General features: G+C 33.3%; 1 protein-coding gene and 1 long non-coding RNA gene across 14 annotated transcripts in view; one reads left to right on the top strand and one right to left on the bottom strand.

Annotated features, from left to right (window-relative positions):
- Nucleotides 1-23,808, top strand: part of DGKB (diacylglycerol kinase beta) — an 808,853-nt gene that overhangs the window by 605,174 nt on the left and 179,871 nt on the right. For all 12 annotated transcript variants that reach the window (XM_017956905.3, XM_017956903.3, XM_017956902.3 and 9 more), the window contains 2 exons: nucleotides 16,569-16,659; nucleotides 23,128-23,323. In XM_017956905.3, the coding sequence (XP_017812394.1) occupies nucleotides 16,569-16,659; nucleotides 23,128-23,323 (287 nt within the window). The remainder of the gene's footprint in view (nucleotides 1-16,568; nucleotides 16,660-23,127; nucleotides 23,324-23,808) is intronic.
- The window catches only part of LOC103883032, a 99,664-nt gene that overhangs the window by 63,827 nt on the left and 12,029 nt on the right, over nucleotides 1-23,808 (bottom strand). The gene's annotated exons all lie outside the window — the stretch shown is intronic.

Raw genomic sequence — 23,808 nt, 5'->3', positions numbered from 1 at the left:
AATTTGATTTCAATACTGTATCTAGATTCAGGCTGCAGTACTATTTCTCTGGACAAGAGTCTCACTTTATTCTGACTCATGTAAAAGTACAGGTCATTTTTAAAATTTAAATCTGGTAAATGAATGCCACATGTTGCTAGTATTTTAATATAGGAAAAAAGGGTGATTTGGCTATTTGTTGATGGTAATGCAAATTGAAACTAGTTTTATCTTATAAAAATATTCCCAGTTGGAATTCATCTCCATTTATTATCTGTTTATATGGAATAATTTCAAATAGGAGAAAATGGTATAAGGGCTAGGCATATTTTAAAAATAAAACATTAGATAATATTGGAGAGAAAAGGAGAGGGGATGTTTCCTTTACGTACATCTTAGAATTATTTAACATGTACTTGAATGTACTGGCAAAATGATTAATCCCCAAATGACAATTCCTACATCTGTCAATTAGTTTGTGTACAAGTCAGCTTGAATATTTTATATAAATTATAGCATCATGACTGGAAACAAAAACAGATCATGATATTTCAGGGAGTCATCTGAGTCCCTCAAGATGTAAATCAATGACAAAAAATGCAATCTAAATAATAATGGATTTACTGATTCATGTGTTAGACTATATAATTCTTCAATTTGATTAAAAATATCAATATTTTCAATATAATTCAAGTAGCCTGATTCTTATTTCTTATCATTTTTCTACAAGATAATTAATGTGTATGTAAAACCACTCTCATAGCATTAGAAAAAGGAGAATTGTTCTGTTTTTTTCTATTTCTAGCATGAGAGAACTTTTAAGGTGATTGGCATTTTCAAAATGCAAAGTTATGCTTCTTGTTACAGAATTGGAAAAAGACTGCTGATGTGTGAAGAAAAACAAAAGGTAAAAAACACTTAACTAATTTTCAGGGAATAGAAACAAGTTTTATTAGAAGTATTTCTTTTTAAGTTGTGAAGCTGTGGTATTCTTCACAGAATATAGGTAAGGGAAATAATGTGTGAAGGAGCTAGAGAGGTGTAATTCTTTTCTCGATTTTTGCAAGTTTTACAAAATACAGCATCTAAAAATTAAGAAAAACAGATTAAAATGTAGCAGATATGTTTTAATGTTACACAATTATTGATTTAAAATTATTCTATACCACTGAAGACATTTGAAAAGTATTAACTGGCCTTTCAGTGATGAAAGTAAAGGTATTTTTCCAAAATAAATGTATACTCTCTTTTTTCACATGTTGAACTGCCTATGTTGCATTTTGAGAATGCTTTGTCTGGTGATTTGCGGTGTCATTCATATTTGAATATGCCAAGCAAATATTAATAAACAAGGTTATTTAGCTTAATAATCTGAATCCCCTTCAAATATTTGTTAGATGCCCAAAGTTACCAATTAATGTCTATACTAATTGCAAAAAGTTGCCCATGATTCAGGATGGGAAATCTGACCTGCCTTTGAAGTCTACTGAAAAACCTACATTAAATTAACTTCCTGAAACTTAGTAGGTGCTCCTTAAATATCTGTTGAACTCCATTTAAACTACTGAACTTTATATTCTTTTTTAAAATATATATTTTAAGTTCTAAGGTACATGTGTGCAACGTGAAGTTTTGTTACATAGTTATACATGTGCCATGTTAGTTTGCTGCACCCATTAACTCGTCATTTACATTAGGTATTTCTCCTAATGCTATCCCTCCCCCAGCCCTTCACCCCATGACAGGCCCCAGTGTGTGATGTTCCCTTCCCTGTGTCCAAGTGTTCTCATTGTTCAGCTCCCACCTATGAGTGAAAAGACATGCGGTGTTTGATTTTCTGTCCTTGTGATAGTTTGCTCAGAATGATGGTTTCCAGCTTCATCCATGTCCCTGCAAAGTACATGAACTCATCTTTTTTTTATGGCTGCATAGTATTCCATGGTGTATATGTGCCACATTTTCTTAATCCAGTCTATCACTGATGGACATTTGGATTGGTTCCAAGTTTTTGCTATTGTGAATAGTGCTGCAATAAACATATGTGTGCATGTGTCTTTATAGCAGCATGATTTATAATTCTTTGGGTAAATGCTCAGTAATGGGATCTCTGTGTCAAATGATATTTCTAGTGATAGATCCCTGAGGAATAGCCACACTCTCTTCCACAATGGCTGAACTAATTTACACTCCCACCAACAGTGTAAAAGCATTTCTATTTATCCACATCCTCTCCAGCATCTGTTGTTTCCTTTTTAATGATCACCATTCTAACGGGTGTGAGATGGTATCTCATTGTGGTTTTGATTTGCGTTTCTCTGATGACCAGTGATGATGAGCATTTTGTAATGTGTCTGTTGGCTGTATAAATGTCTTCTTTGAGAAGTGTCTCCTCATATCCTTTGCCCACTTTTTGATGGGGTTGTTTGATTTTTTCTTGTAAATTTGTTCAAGTTCTTTCTAGATTCTGGATATTAGCCCTTTGTCAGATGGGTAGATTGCAAAAATTCTCTCCCATTCTGTAGGTTGCCTATTCATGCTGATGGTAGTTTCTTTTGCTGTGCAGAAGCTCTTTAGTTTAATCAGATCCCATTTGTCAATTTTGGCTTTTGTTACCATTGCTTTTGGTGTTTTAGTAATGAAGTCCTTGCCCATGCCTATGTCCAGAATGGTATTGCCTAGGTTTTCTTCTAGGGTTTTTATGGTTTTAGGTCTAACATTTAAGTCTTTAATCCATCTTGAATTAATTTTTGTATAAGGTGTAAGGAAGGGATCCAGTTTCAGCTTTCCACATATGGCTAGCCAGCTTTCTTAGCACCATATATTAAATAAGGAATCCTTCCCCCATTTCTTGTTTTTATCAGGTTTGTCAAAGATCAGATGGTTGTAGATGTGTTGCATTACTTCTGAGGCCTCTGTTCTGTTCCATTGATGTATATATACACACATATATATACACACACACATATATGTACACACACATACATACACACATATATATGTGTGTGTATATATATGTATTGGTACCAATACCATGCTGTTTTGGTTACTGTAGCCTTGTAGTATAGTTTGAAGTCAGGCAGCGTGATGCCTCCAGCTTTGTTCTTTTTGCTTAGGATTGTCTTGGCAATGCAGGCTCTTTTTTGGCCCCATATGAACTTTAAAGTATTTTTTCCAATTCTGTGAAGAAAGTCATTGGTAGCTTGATGGGGGTGGCCTTGAATCTATAAATTACCTTGGGCAGTACGGCCATTTTCACGATTCTTCCTAACCATGAGCATGGAATGTTCTTCCATTTGTATTTTGTTGAACAGTGGTTTGTAGTTCTCCTTGAAGAGGTCCTTCACATCCCTTGTAAGTTGGATTCCTAGGTATTTTATTCCCTTTGTAGCAATTGTAAATTGGAATTCACTCATGATTCGGCTCTGCTGTCTGCTATTGGTGTACTTGTGAATTTTGCACATTGATTTTGTATTCTGAGACTTTGCTGAAGTTGCTTATCAGCTTAAGGAGATTTTAGGCTGAGATGATGGGGTTTCTTAAATATTCAATCATGTCATCTGCAAACAGGGAGAATTTGACTTTCTCTTTTCCTTATTGAATATGGCTAACTAGAAAAAACAGTGTAGAGAAGATTTTAAATGACCTGATGGAGCTGAAAACCATGGCATGAGAACTACGTGAGGCATGCATAACCTTCAATAGCCGAATCAATCAAGTGGAAGAAAGGGTATCAGTGATTGAAGAACAAATTAATGAAATAAATCAAGAACTTTAAAGAAAAAAGAGTAAAAATAAATGAACAAAGCCTCTAAGAAATATGGGATTATGTGAAAAGACCAAAGCTACATTTGACTGGTGTATCTGAAAGCGATGGGGAGAATGAAACCAAGTTGGAAAACACTCTTCAGGATATTATCCAGGAGAACTTCCCCAACCTAGTAAGGCAGGCCAACATTCAAATTCAGGATATACAGAGAACACCACAAAGATAGTCCTCGAGAAGAGCAACCTCAAGACATATAACTGTCAGATTCACCAAGGTTAAAATGAAGAAAAAAAATGTTAAGGGCAGCCAGAGAGAAAGGTCGGGTAACCCACAAAGGGAAGCCCATCAGACTAACAGTGGATCTCTCGGCAGAAACTCTACAAGCCAGAAGAGAGTAGAGGCCAATATTCAACATTCTTAAAGAAAAAGAATTTTCAACCATAATTTCATATCCAGCCAAACTAAGCTTCATAAGTGAAGGATAAATAAAATCCTTTACAGACAAGCAAATGCTGAGAGATTTTGTCACCACGAAGCCTGCCTTACAAGAACTTCTGAAGGAAGCACTAAACGTGGAAAGGAACAAACAGTACCAGTCACTGCAAAAACATGCCAAATTGTAAAGACCATAGATGCGATAAAGAAACTGTATCAACTAATAGGCAAAATAACCAGCTAACATCACAATCACAGGACCAAATTCACACATAACAATATTAACCTTAAATGTAAATGGGCTAAATGCCCCAATTAAAAGACACAGACTGGCAAATTGCATAAAGAGTCAAGACCTATTGGTGTGCTATATTCAGGAGACCCATCTCACGTGCAAAGACACACATAGGCTCAAAATACAGGGATGGAAGAAGATCTACCAAGAAATGGAAACATACAAACAAACAAAAAAGCAGGGGTTGCAATTCTAGTCACCGATAAAAAGGACTTTAAACCAACAAAGATCAAAAGAGACAAAGAAGGCCATTACATAATGGTAAAGGGATCAATTCAACAAGAAGAGCTAACTATCCTAAATATATATGCAACCAATACAGGAGCACCCAGATTCATAAAGCAAGTCCTCAGAGACCTACAAAGGGACTTAGACTCCCACACAATAATAATGGGAGACTTTAACAACCCACTGTCAATATTAGACAGATCAACAAGACAGAAGGTTAACAAGGATATCCAGGAACTGAACTCAGCTCTGCACCAAGCAGACCAAATAGACATCTACAGAACTCTCCACCCCAAATCAACAGACTATACATTCTTCTCAGCACCACATCACACTTGTTCCAAAATTGACCACATAGTTGGAAGTAAAGCACTCCTCAGCAAATGTAAAAGAACAGAAATCACAACAAACTGTCTCTCAGACCACAGTGAAATCAAATTAGAACTCAGGATAAAGAAACTCACTCAAAACCACACAACTACATGGAAACTGAACAACCTGCTCCTGAATGACTACTGGGTAAATAATAAAATGAAGGCAGAAATAAAGATGTTCTTTGAAACCAATGGAACAAAGATACAACATACCACACAATCTCTGAGACACATTTAAAGCAGTGTGTAAAGGGAAATTTATAGCACTAAATGTCCACAAGAGAAAGCAGGAAATATCTAAAATTGACACCCTAACATCACAAAATTAAAAGAACTAGAGAAGCAAGAGCAAACAAATTAAAAAGCTAACAGAAGGCAAAAAATAACTTAGATTAGAGCAGAACTGAAGGAGATAAGAGACATAAAAAAACCCTCAAAAAATCAATGAATCCAGGGGCTGGTTTTTTGAAAAGATCAACAAAATTGGTAGACTGCTAGAAAGACTAATAAAGAAGAAAACAGAGAAGATTCAAATAGACGCAATAAAAAATGATAAAGGGGATATCACCACCGATCCCAGAGAAATACAAACTACCATTAGATAATACTATAAACACCTCTATGCAAATAAACTAGAAAATCTAGAAGAAATGGATAAATTCCTGGACACTTACACTCTCCCAAGACTAAACCAGGAAGGAGTGGAATCTCTGAATAGACCAATAACAGGCTCTGAAATTGAGGCAATAATAGCCTACCAACCAAAAAAAAATCCAGGACGAGATGGATTCACAGCCAAATTCTACCAGAGGTACAAAAAGGAGCTGGTACCATTCCTTCTGAAACTATTCTAATTAATAGAGAAAGAAGGAATCCTCCCTAACTCATTTTATGAGGCCAGCATCATCCTGATACCAAAGTCTGGCAGAAACACAACAAAAAAAGAGAATTTTAGACCAATATCCCTGATGAACATCAATGCGAAAATCCTCAAGAAAATGCTGCCAAATCAAATCGAGCAGCACATCAAAAAGCTTATCCACCACTATCAAGTTGGCTTTATCCCTGGGATGCAAGGCTGGTTCAGCATACACAAATCAATAAACATAATCCATCACATAAACAGAACTAACAACAAAAACCATGATTATCTCCATAGATGCAGAAAAGGCCTTTGACAAAATTCAAGAGCCTTCATGCTAAAAACTGTCAATAAACTAGGTATTGATGGAACGTATCTCAAAATAATAGGAGCTGTTTATGACAAACCCACAGCCAATATCATACTGAATGGGCAAAAACTGGAAACATTCCTTTTGAAAACTGGCACAAGACAGGGATGTCCTCTCTCACCACTCCTATTCAACACAGTGTTGGAAGTTCTAGCCAGGGCAATCAGACAAGGATAAAGAAATGAACTTTATATTCTTAGTCTCATACCTGTGCTTAAACAATTGATTGACTTAATGCATTCAATAAAGACCACTAAATAGGATGGGGGGTGGTGGAGAGAGACAGGGAGGGAGAGGGGAGAGAGAGAGAGGGAGAGAGCCAAGAAAGTCAACTGGTGAATAGCAGAAAGGGGATGGGGGAACAAGCAATTCTTCCACTATTTGTTGCCTAGCTCAACATAGTCAGCTAGTATAATCCAGCTAGTTGTTTCTGCTGCCTAGGAAGGTTATTTAGGTTTTCCAGTGGGCACTGTCTTGATTATGTGATCATCCATAGTCCAGAGTCTCACTCTCATCTTGGTAAATGCAGAGACATAATTGAATCATGACACCCAAAAATGGTCAGGCTCTTATTCACTTGCTCAACTTTATCTACTATAAAATTTATATACCACTTAATGTATAGGGGAGGTGATGATAATTCCTTTCCAGGGATTCAGATACACAATTCCATAATTTAAAACATCCCATTAATGATATCAAAATCCATAGAAAGCCAAATTAACTTCCAGATTTCTTGGTTACTATGGAATTTCAGCAAAAGAACCTTTGGAAGGCCTAGCCAATTTCCTTTTAAGGAGAGCTCTCAACTTGCTTTTATTGTATACACACATACCATCTTGTGTATCTCCTTTATAGCACTTGATCTCAATTTATAGTAAATAATTTAATGTATTTTTTCTAATACAAAGTAAGTGTTCTGCAGAGATTTTTTCTTGCATAAACATAATTCCAATTCTTATCACAGTACTGGACCTATAGTAAATGCTCAGATTGTTGAATAAATGAATTTATATTCTACTAGAAAGAGGGTTATGCTAACCTCCCCTGATATCCAAAGTCAGGAGTGGAAACGTGCTAATATGTGCATTTGTAGTGCCCTCTTATTTTTTAAGACTTATTGAAAACAATTTTTGTTGGAAACTTTTTATTTATGATTATTATTCAATTAAATAAACTACAGCTTTATGTGTATACAGGAACACATACCTTATTACATTTTGCTATCAGTTTTCACTAGGCTGTACATGTTCCTATTTATATTATAGAGAAATATCATATCTTAAATATTTTTGCAGATAATCTCAGACATCAAGGTATATTTTATTAATTCAAACACCACAAGGTGACTCTATTTGTGAAGTTATTGGATGTAGGATGGGGGAACATTAAAAGTGTCAACTTACTCACCACTCACTGGTCTATACAGACTTCACTGACAATGATAAAATATCAGATGCAAATTGGGAGTCTTCCAAAAAAGCAGCATTTTATGTTTTTTTTTTTTTTTTTTCTTTTTTAATTATTTCACTCATATAAGTGTGAAAATGACTCTTAGAAAATTTAGGGGGACAGCAAGTCAGACGAGGAAAGTATATTCAGTGATATTTGCATATCTTGGCACAAGATATAAACAAGGAATTATGCTCAACAGAAATTCTCTACTTTACCTCCTTTATTTCAGCCACTACCAAGTTTCATATTTAGAAAAATAATATTGTATGAAAAATATATCACTTCATTTATGTTTTCTAGTATCTCAATAATATATGTGAAAATTCTCTTATAAAACATAATGGGTTATGTTTTGAGTGTGCTTTGGCTGCAAGTGACAGAATATACAAAATAAATAATGAGTCTATTTATAAATCTCTCATGAGTAGAAATTCAGAGACTATTTCATGGTTACTGATGAGCCAGTTCAGCTCTGTCCGTCATCTGGGTCATCTCTGAGTTTACCTTGTCTTTTCCTTCATGGAGGCAAGATGGCTGCTTCATCTTCAGTTATTTTTCCTTCACAACATGCCAAAACAGGAAAAGAGAGGCAAAGCTTTTACTTTGTATGTGTCTTGATCAGAGAAAAAAAATCTTTCCTAGATGCCCACTGTATATTTCCCTTAGCTTCCATTAGTCAGCTCTAGGTTACATTGTCTTCTTTAGCTGGCTTATTTCAGAAGAGGGAAATAAAGACACTTAAACAGAAATATCAACAAAGTTGTCTTCTAATGATGAGCTTTCTGGCCTATAACATTTTCCTTATGGCTAAGGAAGAAAAGGTTCAAGTGATGCTGCATTCATTATTGTATATAATGAGAGACATTTGGGGAAAAAAAGCTAGGTGTCTTGAGCTAGATTTTGCTACTTTCCATGAAATATTGGAAGCATCACTTCTAAGCTCATTTGAGACAGTGCTATGATCTGTAACAGCAACAATTATTACTATCATACATTTCATTAAATCTTTCTAACAAATTTCTTAGGGACACTTTTATTATTATGAAACATTTATTTTTGTTTGTTTGTTTTTGAGACAGAGTTTCACTCTTGTTGCCCAGGCTAGAATGCAATGTTGCGACCTCAGCTCACTGCAACCTCCGCCTCCTGGGTTCAGATGATTCTCCTGCCTCAGCCTCCTGAGTAGCCGGGATTACAGGCACACGCCACCATGCCAGGCTAATTTTTGTATTTTTAGTAGAGACTGGGTTTCACCATGTTGGTCAGGCTGGTCTCAAACTCCTGACCTCGTGATCCGCCTACCTCCGCCTCCCAAAGTGCTGGGATTACAGGCATGAGCCACTAATAGTAAAGATTTAATTATTATTGAAATATATTCAATTCTCAACATGATTGGTTGTTTAAACATTTTATAGGTTTCATTTTACATTTCATATCATTATGAATTTATCACTGCTCTTAGGGACTTACTTTGTGTACCTTTTTGGTATGACTCTGCAATGTGGGATCACTACTGCTTATATACTTTTTCCATTTTCATTCTGTTAATTAGTTCTAATGTATAATACAAATAGAGAACAAGAGAACATTTAGGTAAGAAATAATTAGTATTATGATAGAAAATTCTTATATATCAAAACACTTAAATAACCATGCATTTTCCATAGGAAATTGTTGAAATAATTAAAAACTAAAATATTTCATCTTTGGGTGCATCCTTCTCATACACTTCTATATATAAAAAAAGTTTCTTTACTCCTGTAAAAGTAATTCAGGTTAAAAATTATAGTTTTAGAATATCCATCTTTTCTTTTACAAACTAAGATGGAGTATCATATGATTCTCTCTGAAGTTTCTATAGCTTCTTTCATTGTCTCCCTGGGACTTAACAAGCACATCTTATGAATGAGCATTAGGTACAAGCATTTTTATATGTCATTTGAATAAATTTATATCTCTACCTGTCATCTGGAATTATGAAAAATGTTTGCTTTCTTCGATATGAATATTACATGTCTCCACTGCAGTGATTATAGCTGTGTTTCCTCCTTATAAAATAATATTGTCAACATTATTCTCTTACTCCAAAAACAGTACACATTTCTATGAACAAAAAAGCCTGGGTTTAGGGGTTTAAATAAAATGGAGTTCTTTCTATAACATGTATAGAATTTAGGGTCACTTCCACCACTAATGTGTTCATATGAATAGTAATTGCCATAAAATTGTAGTTTCAAGTTTCTACGAGCAAGTACATAACTTTTTATATACTTAAATTTGATACTATAATTTTTACAAATTTGAGTGAAAGTTCCCATTCATGCCACTATTACATACTTTGAGCAACCTTTTTCATAACTCTTTATTGGTGATTTATAGTTGCCAATAAAAAAAATTACATTGCTGATTTTATTCAACTGGGCCAGGACTTAGTTCTTAACAAATACCTATGGCCATAGTTCATACAGATGACATTTAATTTCCCAGGGGACTTCAAGAAGTGATGAAAAACAAACTACAAATGTATCCTCCCTTTCCTTCTGCACTGACCTAGGGCTCCTTTGCCCACCAGGCCCCCTGTGCCCTGCCAACATTCTGCGTGCTGCAGCTGCTCTGGGAGTGCTTTTCCCTCCCTGAACTGCAGCTTTCAGAAACTGCTCATTCACTGGTGAATCAGGTCCCACCGGGGCCCTTCCATTTGACTTGTGGTGTATTTTTTAAAGTGATACCTCACTACATTTAGGAATAGATGAGTAACCCTATAACCCATGTTTAGTGTAATGTTTCTTGGCAATGAAAAAGTGAATAAAACCGAATTGATTCTATGACATAAATGAACCACTTGAAACACTTACTCTGCAGTATTACTATAAGTCAACATTTCCCATTAACCACCATAGTTAAGCAAGTCCAAATTCCTGCTATGCTTCAAGGGTATGGCATAGAATTATGAGACTGAGTTTTAGTACTAAAATAAAGTTAAGTTATTGCATAACATAGTTAAAAACTATGTTCTCCATGAGAAAATTATTTTAAAACCAGATTTGAAATGAACTTAAAATATTTTAATAACAGAAAAAAAGTAAAAACAATGAATTAAAAAGATGGTATTTCTGAAACATCCTTAGTAATTAAATATTTAATTCCATTTTAACTAAACTACTTAGAATATTATTGTTTTTATTTGAAAAGCAAATATCAAAAGAGATTTATTTTCTCCTCTGTTGAGCATGTTAAAATCACTTAGTTAAGGATGCTTGAAAATGAGTTCAGTGTCTAGTAGAAGTCTTTCTGTTTCATACATAATAAATTATCTTCCTGTGCCACCTAAATCCCCACTAAATACATGAAAAATAATAAAACAAATGCACCTGTAAGATAAAAATACGACTTCTCAGAGTAATTTCACTAAGTTAAAACTTTTTCGTTTGCTTATGACTTTTAAGCCTTCTACAGTGAGACAAATGAGATAATTTCATAGCCCTCTGTATGTTACATCTTTGTTAGAAATGAGTTTCATGTCTGATTAGGTAACTTTGTATTCTTTTTGGAAAATGCACTGGTACTTTAGTTTCATTTGTTTGTTTTGTTTTATGTTTGCTGCATTAACGTTACTAAGCCAATGAAAGCCAAAATAAAAGACATGTAAGGCAGGAAGAAAAACTCCAAGGAAAATATATTGCTGGAAATTAAATTACCCATTTGAAAGTTAAAAACTTGAAGAACTGAATATTAACTAAATTTCATAGCAACAAGGATTTTGCTTGAACAAAGTCTCTGATAGTTCAGATTACTCAGGACATGTAAAAGAAACAAAATTACAGTTAGTATGAAAATGCCAGGTAAATGGGAGCAAATTTCTTCATCTTTACCTTACTATCTGGTAGCCAAGCACTTTAAGCATGAAATGGAAACTTGTAGATTTGCAATTATATTCATTGGCATAGGGTTTACTATGTCAATTCAAATAATAATTACATGAATAACTTTTTGTGAGATTTATAGGACCTTTGTTACTATCTTTGGAGTCACAAAATCTGTCCAGGAATACGATAAACCTGACTTTGCTGTGACCATTTCACAGTAGGTTAAATGTCCAGTTGCCATATTCTTAAAGCCCAAAGCTATGTTTTCACTGACAAATTTGAGTTTGAATTATTTGGATCATTTTCTAATGTGAGCCATAAAAGCAGATAGCATAAATGCTTAAATGTGCTTTTTTGCATTTCTACAACCTAAAACCAGTTTGGTTGAAAAAAAAATAAAATTTAACAGCCTTTAATTTGTCATGTGGAATCTGATACCATGTGCATTTTATTACCTCCATATATTTATCTAAGTGAAACATAAAATGGTTGTAATAATGGAGAATTTAAAGTAGCTTTGGCACATGAGCAGTAATGCTAACTAATATGGTGAATAAGGGCTGAATGTAAATTCTCAGAATTTCTGTTTCTTGTGATATGTTTGCTAAAGTGAGTATATCTTGGATAACTGATAGAAACACACATAATCCTAATTAAGCTGTGAAGAAGTTTGATGGACATAATGTAAATACAGGGAATAATCATTTCTATACAAGCCAAAGCCTTGTGTGTGTGTATATATATAGAGAGAGAGTTTAATTTTCAAACTATAATACAGTGTACATTAAATCACAGAACCTGCCAAAATATAAACCCATTATCTCTTTGTATGCTGAATTAAGACTCTGGTATTCTCATCTATGCATTCAGAGATAATCTACGTATGGCATATATCAGTATAATCAAATATCACCAGTTCCTATTGATTCTACCTCATTTATAGCTCTTGAATTGAACCCTTTTCCATTTCTGTTGCCATTTGGTTAGGCCTTCAATTATATTTTATATGAATTATTCCAATAACTACAGTTCTCTTAATGAGACCAGCATTTCAACCCTCCAGCCCATTTTTGTGTTTCTGCCAGATTTGTTTGCCCATAAAACAAAGTTCACCATGTCACCCCTCTGCTAATAAACTTCTGTCAGCTTCTTCTTAATCCATAAGATCAAGTCTAAAACCATTAACTTGACTTACGTGTTCTGAAACAGACCCTCCCACACTTGTTAGTCTGTATTCAGCCTACTCTTAAAATCATACAGCACTCCCAAAGGTGCACAGAACTTGTCTATTCTTCCTTCTCTGCTTGCCTTCTACTACTTCTTCATTCACATGCTACCTTTTATTCTAAAGCTTGCAGGACTCTTGAGATAAAATTAGTTGAATCATTGAAGTGTGTTCCTCCTACAATAGTTGGCTCATATTTCATTTAGAAATTATATTTATTATATTTTATAATAGACCAATGTTTTTATGTTCAGCTTTATTGAAGTACAAATCACCTGAAAATTACATATATTCAAGATTTTTTTTACTATTTTTTTATTTTAGTCATTCTGGTAAGTGTGGGGTGATATTTCATTGTGGTTTTAACTTGTATTTCTCTAAAAGCTAATGTTGCTGAGCATCTTTACACTTTTTTTTTTTTTCTGTCTGTATATCTATTTTGGTGAAATGTCTGTTTATGTCTTTTCTTTCTTTCTAATTAAATTGTTTGGGTTGTTTTTACTGTCAAATCATCAGAGTTCTCTATATATTCTAAATATTAGTCCTTTGCTATGATGCATTCATACCTTATACTACTACTCAGTGATAAAAGAAACTGTTGATACATGAAACAACTTGGATGAATCTAAGTGAGAAATTCAAATGCCAAAATTTGCTTATTATATAAGTCCACTTATATCTGTTCTTGAAATAAAAAAAAATATATAGAACTGGATGACAGATTAGCGGTCGTCAGAGTAAAGGAGGGAGTGGGGGCAAGTGGAAGTGGATGTGGTTATAAAAGGGCAACATGAGGGAACCTAAGGGAACCTTGTGGTGATGGGAATGTTCTGCATCTTGACTGTGTCAATGTCAGCACTGTGGTTGTCCTGTTGTACTAGTTTGCAAGATATTTTCATTGGGGGAAACTGTAATGGGCACATTGGACTCCTCTGTGTTACTTTTTACAACTGCACCTGAATTTAAAATTATCTCAAAATAATGTCTACTTATTATTCTCCAGCTTTATTAAGGTATAATTTACAAATAAAAATTGTATATATTCAAGATGTACATTATGTTTTCATATATTGTGAAATAATTATCACAATGAAGCTAATTACATATCCATCACTTCATAAAGTAACTTTTTGTGGTGAGAATACTTAAAATCTACTTTTCTAGTTAATTTCAAATATATAATACATTATTTTCCCCCTTGCTACCATACATTAATTATAGCCATCATACTGTACATTAGGTCTCCAAAACTTACTCATCTTATAACTGTAAGTTTGTATCCTTTGACCAACATTTCCTTATTTCCCCCCATCCTTGACCCCTGATAACCATAGTTGTACTCTTTGCTTCTATGTATTTGACTTTTTTTAATTCTGCATATAAGTGAGATCATGCAAGATTTGTCTTTATGTTCTGGTTTCCTTCACTTAGCATAAGGTCCAAGACGTTCATCTATGTTGCAACAAATGGCAGGATCTCCTTTTTTAAGGCTGAATAATATTCTGGGGGGTGTGTATGTGTGTGTGTGCGTGTGTGTGTACATATATCCATTGACAGACTCTTAGGTTGTTCATTCATCTTGGTGATTGTGAATAATGCTTCAATGAACATAGGAGTGCAGACACTTCTTTGAGGTACTGATTTCATTTCTTTGGGGTATATATACAGAAGAGAGATTGCTGGATCATATGGTGGTTCTATTTTTTAATTTTTTTAGGAAACTTAGTACTGTTTTCCATAATGGCTATAGAAATTTATATTCTCACTAACAGTATACAAATGTTCCCTTTTCTCCACACCCTTGCCAGTAATTGTTATCTGAGGTGTTTTTGAAAACAGCCATCCTAACAAAAAAAGAGGTGATATCTACTTGTGGTTTTGAGACAGTACAGGGAGGAGACTCAGTCCTGGCAAATAATGGACATAATAACCAAGATCCCAGTGAGCCTCACATGTCCAGGCATACTCCCTCCACTACCTTCCTGCCTCCCTTAACAAACTGATATGCCTATAAATTTATAACATTCTGAGCTCCTTGAGGACAAAGGTAACTGCATTTATATTTGTATCTTTAGTGCTTAACACAGTGAATGTTCTCATTAAACTTTTGTTGAATGAATGAATGAATCCTGGAAGATCTGGAGAAAAGAATAACACAAAAATGTTATTAGGAAGTTGCTGAATATAGAAAGACTATTCCAACAGTCATAACGTATTCATTAAGAATGTCTTCAGACCTCTTTGTATAAACCAATCTTTTTCTCACCATCTACAGAATGATATGTTTTTCATCAGAATGATAAATCTCAATAGTAAAATATTTTAATTTTACATGACTTCAGTGTATAAATTTACAAAAGAATATCGATTCTATAAAATAGACATTTACATTAATTTAATATAGACGCATATGTAGATACAGGCCCATAGATCTTGTCATTAAATGTTTACCTCCTACCGATCTCACTAGCTATCATCTATTTACATCTGCTCACATATATGAAATCAGGCCATAAACTAAGTCAAATATTCTCTAGAAAAGATTAAAGATTCATGGTGCTAGAATACTATGAAACTTATACTGACCTTCAGATTACTGGCCTGAATATGACTGATTCATGAAGGGATTGTGAATTTTGTAAGCAAATAAAACCTTGTGAGAGCCTAAACATTATTGACTATGTTTAGATAGATAATATAACATTACTTTGTATTTTATAATTTTATATCAGAGAACTCTGCATAATAATAAGCACTCTATTGGGTTTAACATAGCATAATAATAGGCACTCTATTAGGTTTAATGTCATTTTCCGAACCAATAATAGGCTTGAATTAAGTAGTAAGGCCCTTGCCAAATGTCTTTTTAATTGTCAAAATGTTTTACATTCTAATGTAAGAAGCAGATATCAATATTTATAAGTCAAACAGAATACTTCAATTTGATATGAGAGACATACTCGAATACCATAACAAAAACTTCTTTGTTTCATTTCTATGTGTGAAAATGTCTGTCACTTACATGTATTGTCTTCTAATTGAGGGCATGATCACTATTAGAATTATGTATAATCAAATATTGCATTTTTTCACAAGAACAAAGTTTCAAATCCAATACTAGATAATATAAAAATCTATTTGACCTTTGTAAAGTTACATTCAGTGATAACAAATTTAATTACCTCATATAAAAAGCCAAAAATATCATCAAGTCATAGAAGAAAATAAATTTTGAGTCTTTTACTTTAAGATTAAATACTGAAATTATTTTAATTATATTTTCTTTGCAACTTTTATTGATATAATATTATTATATTCTTAGTTTTTTTATTCTATATTAGTTCTTGAAAAAACTAAAAATACTTTATGCTGTATCATAATTTCCCACTATTGCACACTCTTCACTTGTTGCCTAAGAACAAGCTAAGAATCATGAGCATTAAAACCATTTTTTAAAATGTGATGAACCAATAAAAAATTAAAGGTGCACTTGAGTCTGCTAGATCAACACATTCTTATAATCCCCTCAAGGCCATCATACAGTTTGGCATCAACATTAAAGCTTTGAAAATTATGTGACCATCTATTACATTTTACATGTCACATGTCCTCAGACCTTTTCTATTATAACACAAGACAGAGTTACACCATTTTTTAAAAGATCCCTCTGTTATTGATAGTTGTCTAAGGTGCTTCTTCCTTTTCTTTTTCAGAATGAAGAATAAATTTTGGTATTTTGAGTTTGGCACATCTGAAACTTTCTCAGCCACCTGCAAGAAGCTACATGAATCTGTAGAAATAGAAGTAAGAAAAAAATGAATTCTCTTTTGTAATACAATGAAATGGCTTGAGCTTGGTTGTTAGTATGTTTGCATTGGAGCCCATGGAATGAAATATATATTAGCAATCCACAGAGACTTACTCAAGATTTTAAATTGTCATTTCTTTCACTCATTTGGAATATAGCACTATCTGACATATTAAAGTTAAGTGTAGATATGGGTTGTTTTATGATAGTATAAAAGAATGAGAAGTGGAACACAACTTTGGAAATCGATGCAGTTGTTACTGGGCATAGTGCAGCTAGAAAGGTGTAAGATAAAAGCAGCTGAAAAGAAAAAAGTTGCAGCATACATAAAAAATATTATTTTCGGGTCTCAATATCGTATAACCTTTAAAACACAGTTTGCTAAAATTGTACTTACTTTTATGAATAAAGGTTAAAAAGTATACTTTTCCATTCCATTCCCATTCATTAACTAGGTTTTCTCAGTTCCCAAGGTTGCCATTTCCCCATTACATTTATAGAAAGTGGAAATGCCAAGAAAGAGAGCAAAGATAGCAAGAAAAGACACATTTTAAAAAGACTTGGAGCAAATAGGTCTATAAAAAAAAAGACACTGTAGGACTCAAAATTTTGGAGAAATATTATAAAAGAAAATGACTGCATTATATTGAGAGATTTTTAGGGGTCAAAGAAAAAAGAAAAGTTGTATCTTGATAAATGATAAAGACAAAACCAGAAGAACAGAATTATGAAACATGAACACTTAATGACTAGTTGATATAAATTAAGAAACATTGGCTTCAACGCTTTTCATTTTAAAAATAAATGCAAAAATTTGCTACTGATACTTAAATCATTAGTTGCTTATATTCAGGTAATAAGTTTGGTAAACAGAAGTAGTTATGGACCACATAATGGCCTGACTGGGTTCTTCATTATCCTAACTTTCCAATTTGCTCTTAATAATACTACTACTCTCAGTGTAACCTTTTAGCACTTTTATCTCATCATGATTGGTAAATATAATTAAGTATTAGAATTGATGGTCACTGAATGGGAACAAACCCTTCATAACGGGATCAGATCATAACCTTTGAAAGGAACATAATAACAGAGGTGAAGGATTTGGGTTCAACATGGACTTTCTGTTATTACTATTTAGGATGATATATCTGTGTATATGTATGATATATGTACACCTAACTGCATACAAAAATGATATATATAACACATATATAACTATATACATGTATATCTATGTAACTATATATGTACTACAGTTACATATTTAGTTATATATTATATATGACATATAACTACATAGTTAAATATTTAGAATATATAGTTATGTGTCATATGTATTGTTATATACATATAAATATTTATGTGTATATATATTCAATAAAATATATACATTCCCCCTTTACTCTGAGAATCATTATTTTTTTAAAAACCTGCTTTATATACTAGATTTTGAGTATTTCTTAACCTCAAAAATTATGCTCAAATACAATTTGCAGCAGAAGCTGAAAAGTTTTAGAAAAATTAGAAGTATGGCTTTGGTTGAATGTACGTGGAGATCCTGAATCCTCCTGCACCTCCCTTTACTTTATTCTACCCTTGAGCACAGATTGAAAAGCCATTGATCTATAAAATAAGATTCTATGTGTCACAAAGTAAAAAAACAAACAAACAAACAAAAATCTTTTAGTGTTGTATTTACAGCAAAATATTTTGAATGAAAATACATTTGAAAATGGTGATTTGTAATGTGATAAATAATGATAAAATTAAGTGGTTTTGATCCACAGAGCTTGAGATCTTAAACTATTTAGAATGTTCTCCAAGAAATCTGGGCCTATAGAACTAAGTTATGTTTCTTGGAGTGCTGTTTCCACTTACTCTCTCAGCCTGGCCTTCTAGCTCTGCATCCCTGGCTTATTTTGGGTGCTATTACATAATATTTATAAATCACAGCTGGCACTGTGTGCATGCCCCCTTGTATTTTTGCATATCTTGGGGTGTGTGTGTGTGTGTGTGTGTGTGTGTGTGTGTGTGTGTATGAATAGCAAGGCAAAATCTGCTTCTCTGCTCACTTTTTAATGAATCCTGTCTATCATATTAGCAGAATATGCCTTTCTACCCTCAAGGTTAGTTTATAATTAAATATAACAAAAACAGCAATTCGAAGATTTGATTCTGTTTGTTGTTGCTTCCTATTTGTCCTAAAATTATACCTACTATGGTTTGAAAAATATATAACAGAATAAACTACTTCAGTAAAAACAGAACCTCCAGCAATAGATACGTGTTTTATAGGCAGCTTTTTCAAAATCAAACTCTCTTTTGTGTGTCTTTTTTATTTAATATTTCTCTTTCACATATGAGTTCCTTCGAAAGAGGGCAAACATGTGGGTTGATATGAATATCATGGAATAACAGTTAAGATTTACCTATTATTAACTGCTTCACAGGTGATGCTAAACAATGCACATATATTATTTGATTTAGTCTTCATCAAAACCTTATGATACGATTATATCTCCATTGCAGAGATAAACATTTTCTTCAGTAATTTAAGAGAAATAAGAATTATGTTGCTGCCACAATCTTTAAATCTAATGAGCAAATTGATTGAAAAATATATATATTTACACATATATGTAGAGTTAATGATACATAAAGTAGAATTTTTTAAAGATATTCATTTATCTTCTAACTTTATTACAAAAGATAAAAATAAATTTTTTAAAGTTACAAGAAAATATTTTAAAATCAATGTTTATATTAAAGTATTTGGGTGGGGGTGAAATGTGTGCCTAAGAAACTTAGGTCAGCATTTGGAATTGAAGATACAGAGTTCATGAATGTTTAGTTTGCTCAGGGTACTGGGGAAAGCTAATGAGAGAATAAGAAAGCCTATTCTATAGATATTTCAGTCTTTTGGTTGACGGGGAGACTGGGAAAGATGGTAAATTTTAAAGCCAAGAATTTCCATCCCAAAATACTGATTTATTGTAATTATTAAATACCCCTAGAAACCTAAATGATCTTGAGAATTAATAAATGGCATGAGTGGCATCAAAAACACAAAATAAATTAGCAGAATTCAAAAGACAATTGCTCAGTAACCTGGAAAACAGAGTTCTTAAGGCAATAGCCAGAATTCCCAAGCACAGTCTCTGCCCCATGTGTCCTAATACCGAAATTACCTATAAAATAAAGTTTTAGGTTTCATCGAGTAAAAATAGAAATTTTTATCTGATATAGACATAGAATCAGACCCACTATGGAAAAAAATTACAGTTTATCATTAATTGTATCTCATCACATTTACCATCCATACTCCAAAGTTCTTCACATGTTTTAAATAGTCCTATCAACTGACACGTTAAATGGATCTGAGACACTAAAGTCACATATAAAGCTTGTTTTTAACACCTCTGTACAATGTGACTCAGGACTCATTTATTCATGGATTAAAACACATTGGCAGAGAAACTGAAACTGTCTTCTTTTCTTTTAGATAAATTTGTCTCTGGAATAAGATCTTCCATTTTAAAACTGAAAAGAGTGGACAATGGCATCACAGCCTTGCACTCTATAAATAGCTCCCATAGTACTATATGTTAACGACCTTTTTTCTACCTAATAAAAATACTCAGGATTTATTGACTAACTGAGGCTGTTAGCTTTTAAGCTTTTATATTCTTTTCCTCTGTAGCTACCTTTTTAAAAGTCATAAATCTCAAAGGGAATGAAAATATTATCTGACACAGTACTATAACTTGTTTATATTTCATAGCCTTCACCTCAGCTTTTATCTTCATGCACTCAACTGGTGTGCTACAATTACTGGTCTCCATCAGAACCAGCACTGAAATTTTCCAGACTAATGAACATAACGTTAAAGCAAACAGAGGAAGGTAGCCTGGGGTCAAGAACAAGTGGAAACAAATCATTAATAAATAGCAATTTATTTAAGTACATTGTCCTGCTCTCAAAGGAACGTCAATGTTCTTCATCAGTCCTTGTTCTTTGCGACTCTTTCAGAATTTTTTTTTCACTTCTCAGAGAGCTACTTACTCTGTTTCCCTAAAACTAAACATGACAAGACTCTGAAGAGTGAAAACATGAATAATGGCATACACTGATGTTTTTCAATTGTCACATGTAACTCAGCTGGTTCAATTTTTTTTTTTTTTTTTTTTTTTTTTTTTTAAAGAAGCCTCTTTGCAACATGCTCTCCTTTTCTGCAGATGAACAAAGGAATCCTCCTTCACTAATTCTGAAAGTAACTTGTCACAGTGGGGTTCTAAGGCCTAGTCAAATAATTGTCTTAGTGTACTACCTGCTGTGTTCAATATTGAGTGAAAATGGAAGCCAGGCCCTGACTCCAGCTTATTTCATGATTCTTCTGTTATTTAAATGATTTTCGTCAGTTTGGGGGAAGCCAGACCTTTATAAATTAACAGCAGGGAAATACCAAAGGTGTCAGATTGCATATTTATCATCTTTTTCGTGTAATACTTAAATATGTATTAAGAAGTGACTGACATAAATTAGGCAGATTTCAGAAGCCACAGGCCGTGGCTTGTAGAGGACCCCCTTCTGCTTGACATTTCATCCTTGTCAAAGATCAAATTATTTTAATTTAGGCTGCAAATTATAAGGAATGAAGACTTCTTTGTGGGAATTCCCTGTGGTAATCTGACTTTTGTTGTTACTGCTGCTTGTCAGTGTGCAAAAGATATAATATGCATGCAAATAAGGTTAAAAAATATGTACTATCTAATTATCCAGCCAGTACATTCCACTTGAAGACAGTGGGAGGCCTGACACACAGTATGTGTTTGATTCATTGAGGCCTGCAGGGTATTTACACAAGATTACTTTTAATTATGAAATTAATATCTGTTTATCTAGAATATATAGCGGTAAGTGAGTATACACATGACCAGAATTCTTTAGTAAAAAGAAATCATCTTAATTTAGCACAAGAAAAGGAGGAAAAAAGCACTGCTTTCTGGGGGGGAAAAAAAAAAAAAGCATCATCCAGATCTTGGTTTCGCCCTCATTGAAACAAATTAAATGAAAACTTGGCACTTTCTCTAGAATTTGTTTCTACCCCTGCCAAGGAGTCTCAAGATGTGTTTCTTTATTTCACAGTTTTTATTTTTCGGTGAACAAGATGCAATCCTAGCTTCAGTATGATGAGGCGAATGTGGAAAAAGAGAGGGCTTTTTTTGTTTTGTTTTGTTTATTTTTCATCATTTTCATGGAACGCTGTGTCTTCTGAGTTCAAAAATCATGACTGCCATGAGAAATGATGAAGTTAGTGTCAATAGCTTTTTCTGTACTAAGACATGGCAAATGAAATAATGCCACTGCAAATATATTTCAGTTTAGGAAATGCATATCCCTCCCAAAATTCTTTAAAAAACAAACTGCTTTTATCTCTTTTCATATTCACTTATAATTGAAAATGGGATAATTTCTAGAATGTATAATAATAACTAGCATTTTAGAGAAGACAAATGAATAAATAGTAATTTTAAAAATACAGAATAGTTTTGTCACTGTCCACATATGTCCATTAGTGGAAATGAATGGAAAATCCAAAAAACTAAAAAGTGACCGCTCTGAATATAACAAAACATTGTTAGTGAATTTTACATTTTTCATAATCACCAGGGTGTTTTGTCACTAGGAATTTAAGAAAAATTGGGCTGATTAACCTTCTTTCTTTTTAAACCCATTTTTGCAGCAGCTATAAAATCATGCTGGATTGAAGGTCTTTTAACTGCTACTCCTATTTCCCTCACTCAATCTGCCCGGTCCTCCATATTCATTTGGACAACTGTGCCTCTCATGGCCTTTGACATCTGCTTAGGACTTCATCTAGTCCAAGAAGTCATCCTTGGTAAATTCAGTGTGATTGAAATCTCTTAGAATCACTGTTTTGAATTTTACTTTTTTTTTTAAACAAAAGTCTTTTAAGCTACTTCTTTCTCTGCCCCAAAGGTGTGAGACCAGGAGGCATCAATTTTGTTTCTTTACTTTCCCCCAATAGTACCTTGCAGTGTGTTCTACATAGGGGCAGTCATCACAATTTCTTCCTAAAATTTGACCATAGTTTCCAGAATTAACCTTTGTTTAATACATTAGAAACCTGCAGCTGGTCAAATATATATGCAGATACTAACGAGTCTCTCCCAAAGGTTTTCTACAAACAAAGATATACTGGTGACTTAATTTGATCATTTTTAAGGACTACTAGAGATAACTGGTTAATGTTAGGGGCTATTTCATCTTTTATATTGACTCAGGGTAAGCGTTTAACTGTTCTTGAAAGCCTTGTGTGGAAATGACAACATTATGGATTTCAATGCTCTTATTAAAAGATAAGGAAATGAAAAAGAAGAAATCAGGGAAATAAAGATAAAATATTTTACTTTTTCTGTTTCTTTCTTTTTACCCATCAGTGTGATGGAGTACAGATAGATTTAATAAACATCTCTCTGGAAGGAATTGCTATTTTGAATATACCAAGCATGCATGGAGGATCCAATCTTTGGGGAGAGTCTAAGAAAAGACGAAGCCATCGACGAATAGAGAAAAAAGGGTCTGACAAAAGGACCACCGTCACAGATGCCAAAGAGTTGAAGTTTGCAAGTCAAGGTCAGTTTTCTAACAATTAATTGTTAAATTGCTTGTTAACCTGCTTTCAAAGTCTTCTTTAAAAGTAAAGAGTTTTCCATTGCACTATAGTAATATATATATTTTTACAGTTGTATTTTTGGTATTATGAGATACCCATGTGTGATTAACTTATATCACAATAGATTATAACTCAAGTATAAATTGGCTACATTTTTCATTATCCTTTGTATATAGCTGTTCCCACAGAAAATAAAATACATTTGGGATATTTCATGGATAATAAAATAGAAGATATTGTACATTAAGCTCTTCTGAAATGTGATTGTCTTAAATAGGACATTTGAGTTGCTAGAATAAGGACCTAGTTAAGGCTTTTCTTAGGTTGTGTTATAAGAGATTTTGTTCTTTTATGCTTTGGTCAGGCTATGAGATTGAAGGTATTTTACATAGCTGTTGTTCTAAGTACCACATATAACAGAATGTTTAAATATCCCATGATAAAT

This window comes from Papio anubis, chromosome 4, assembly GCF_008728515.1.
Source record: "Papio anubis isolate 15944 chromosome 4, Panubis1.0, whole genome shotgun sequence".
Taxonomy (NCBI): Eukaryota; Metazoa; Chordata; class Mammalia; order Primates; family Cercopithecidae; genus Papio; species Papio anubis.
This window is presented reverse-complemented; position numbering and strand designations above follow the sequence as displayed.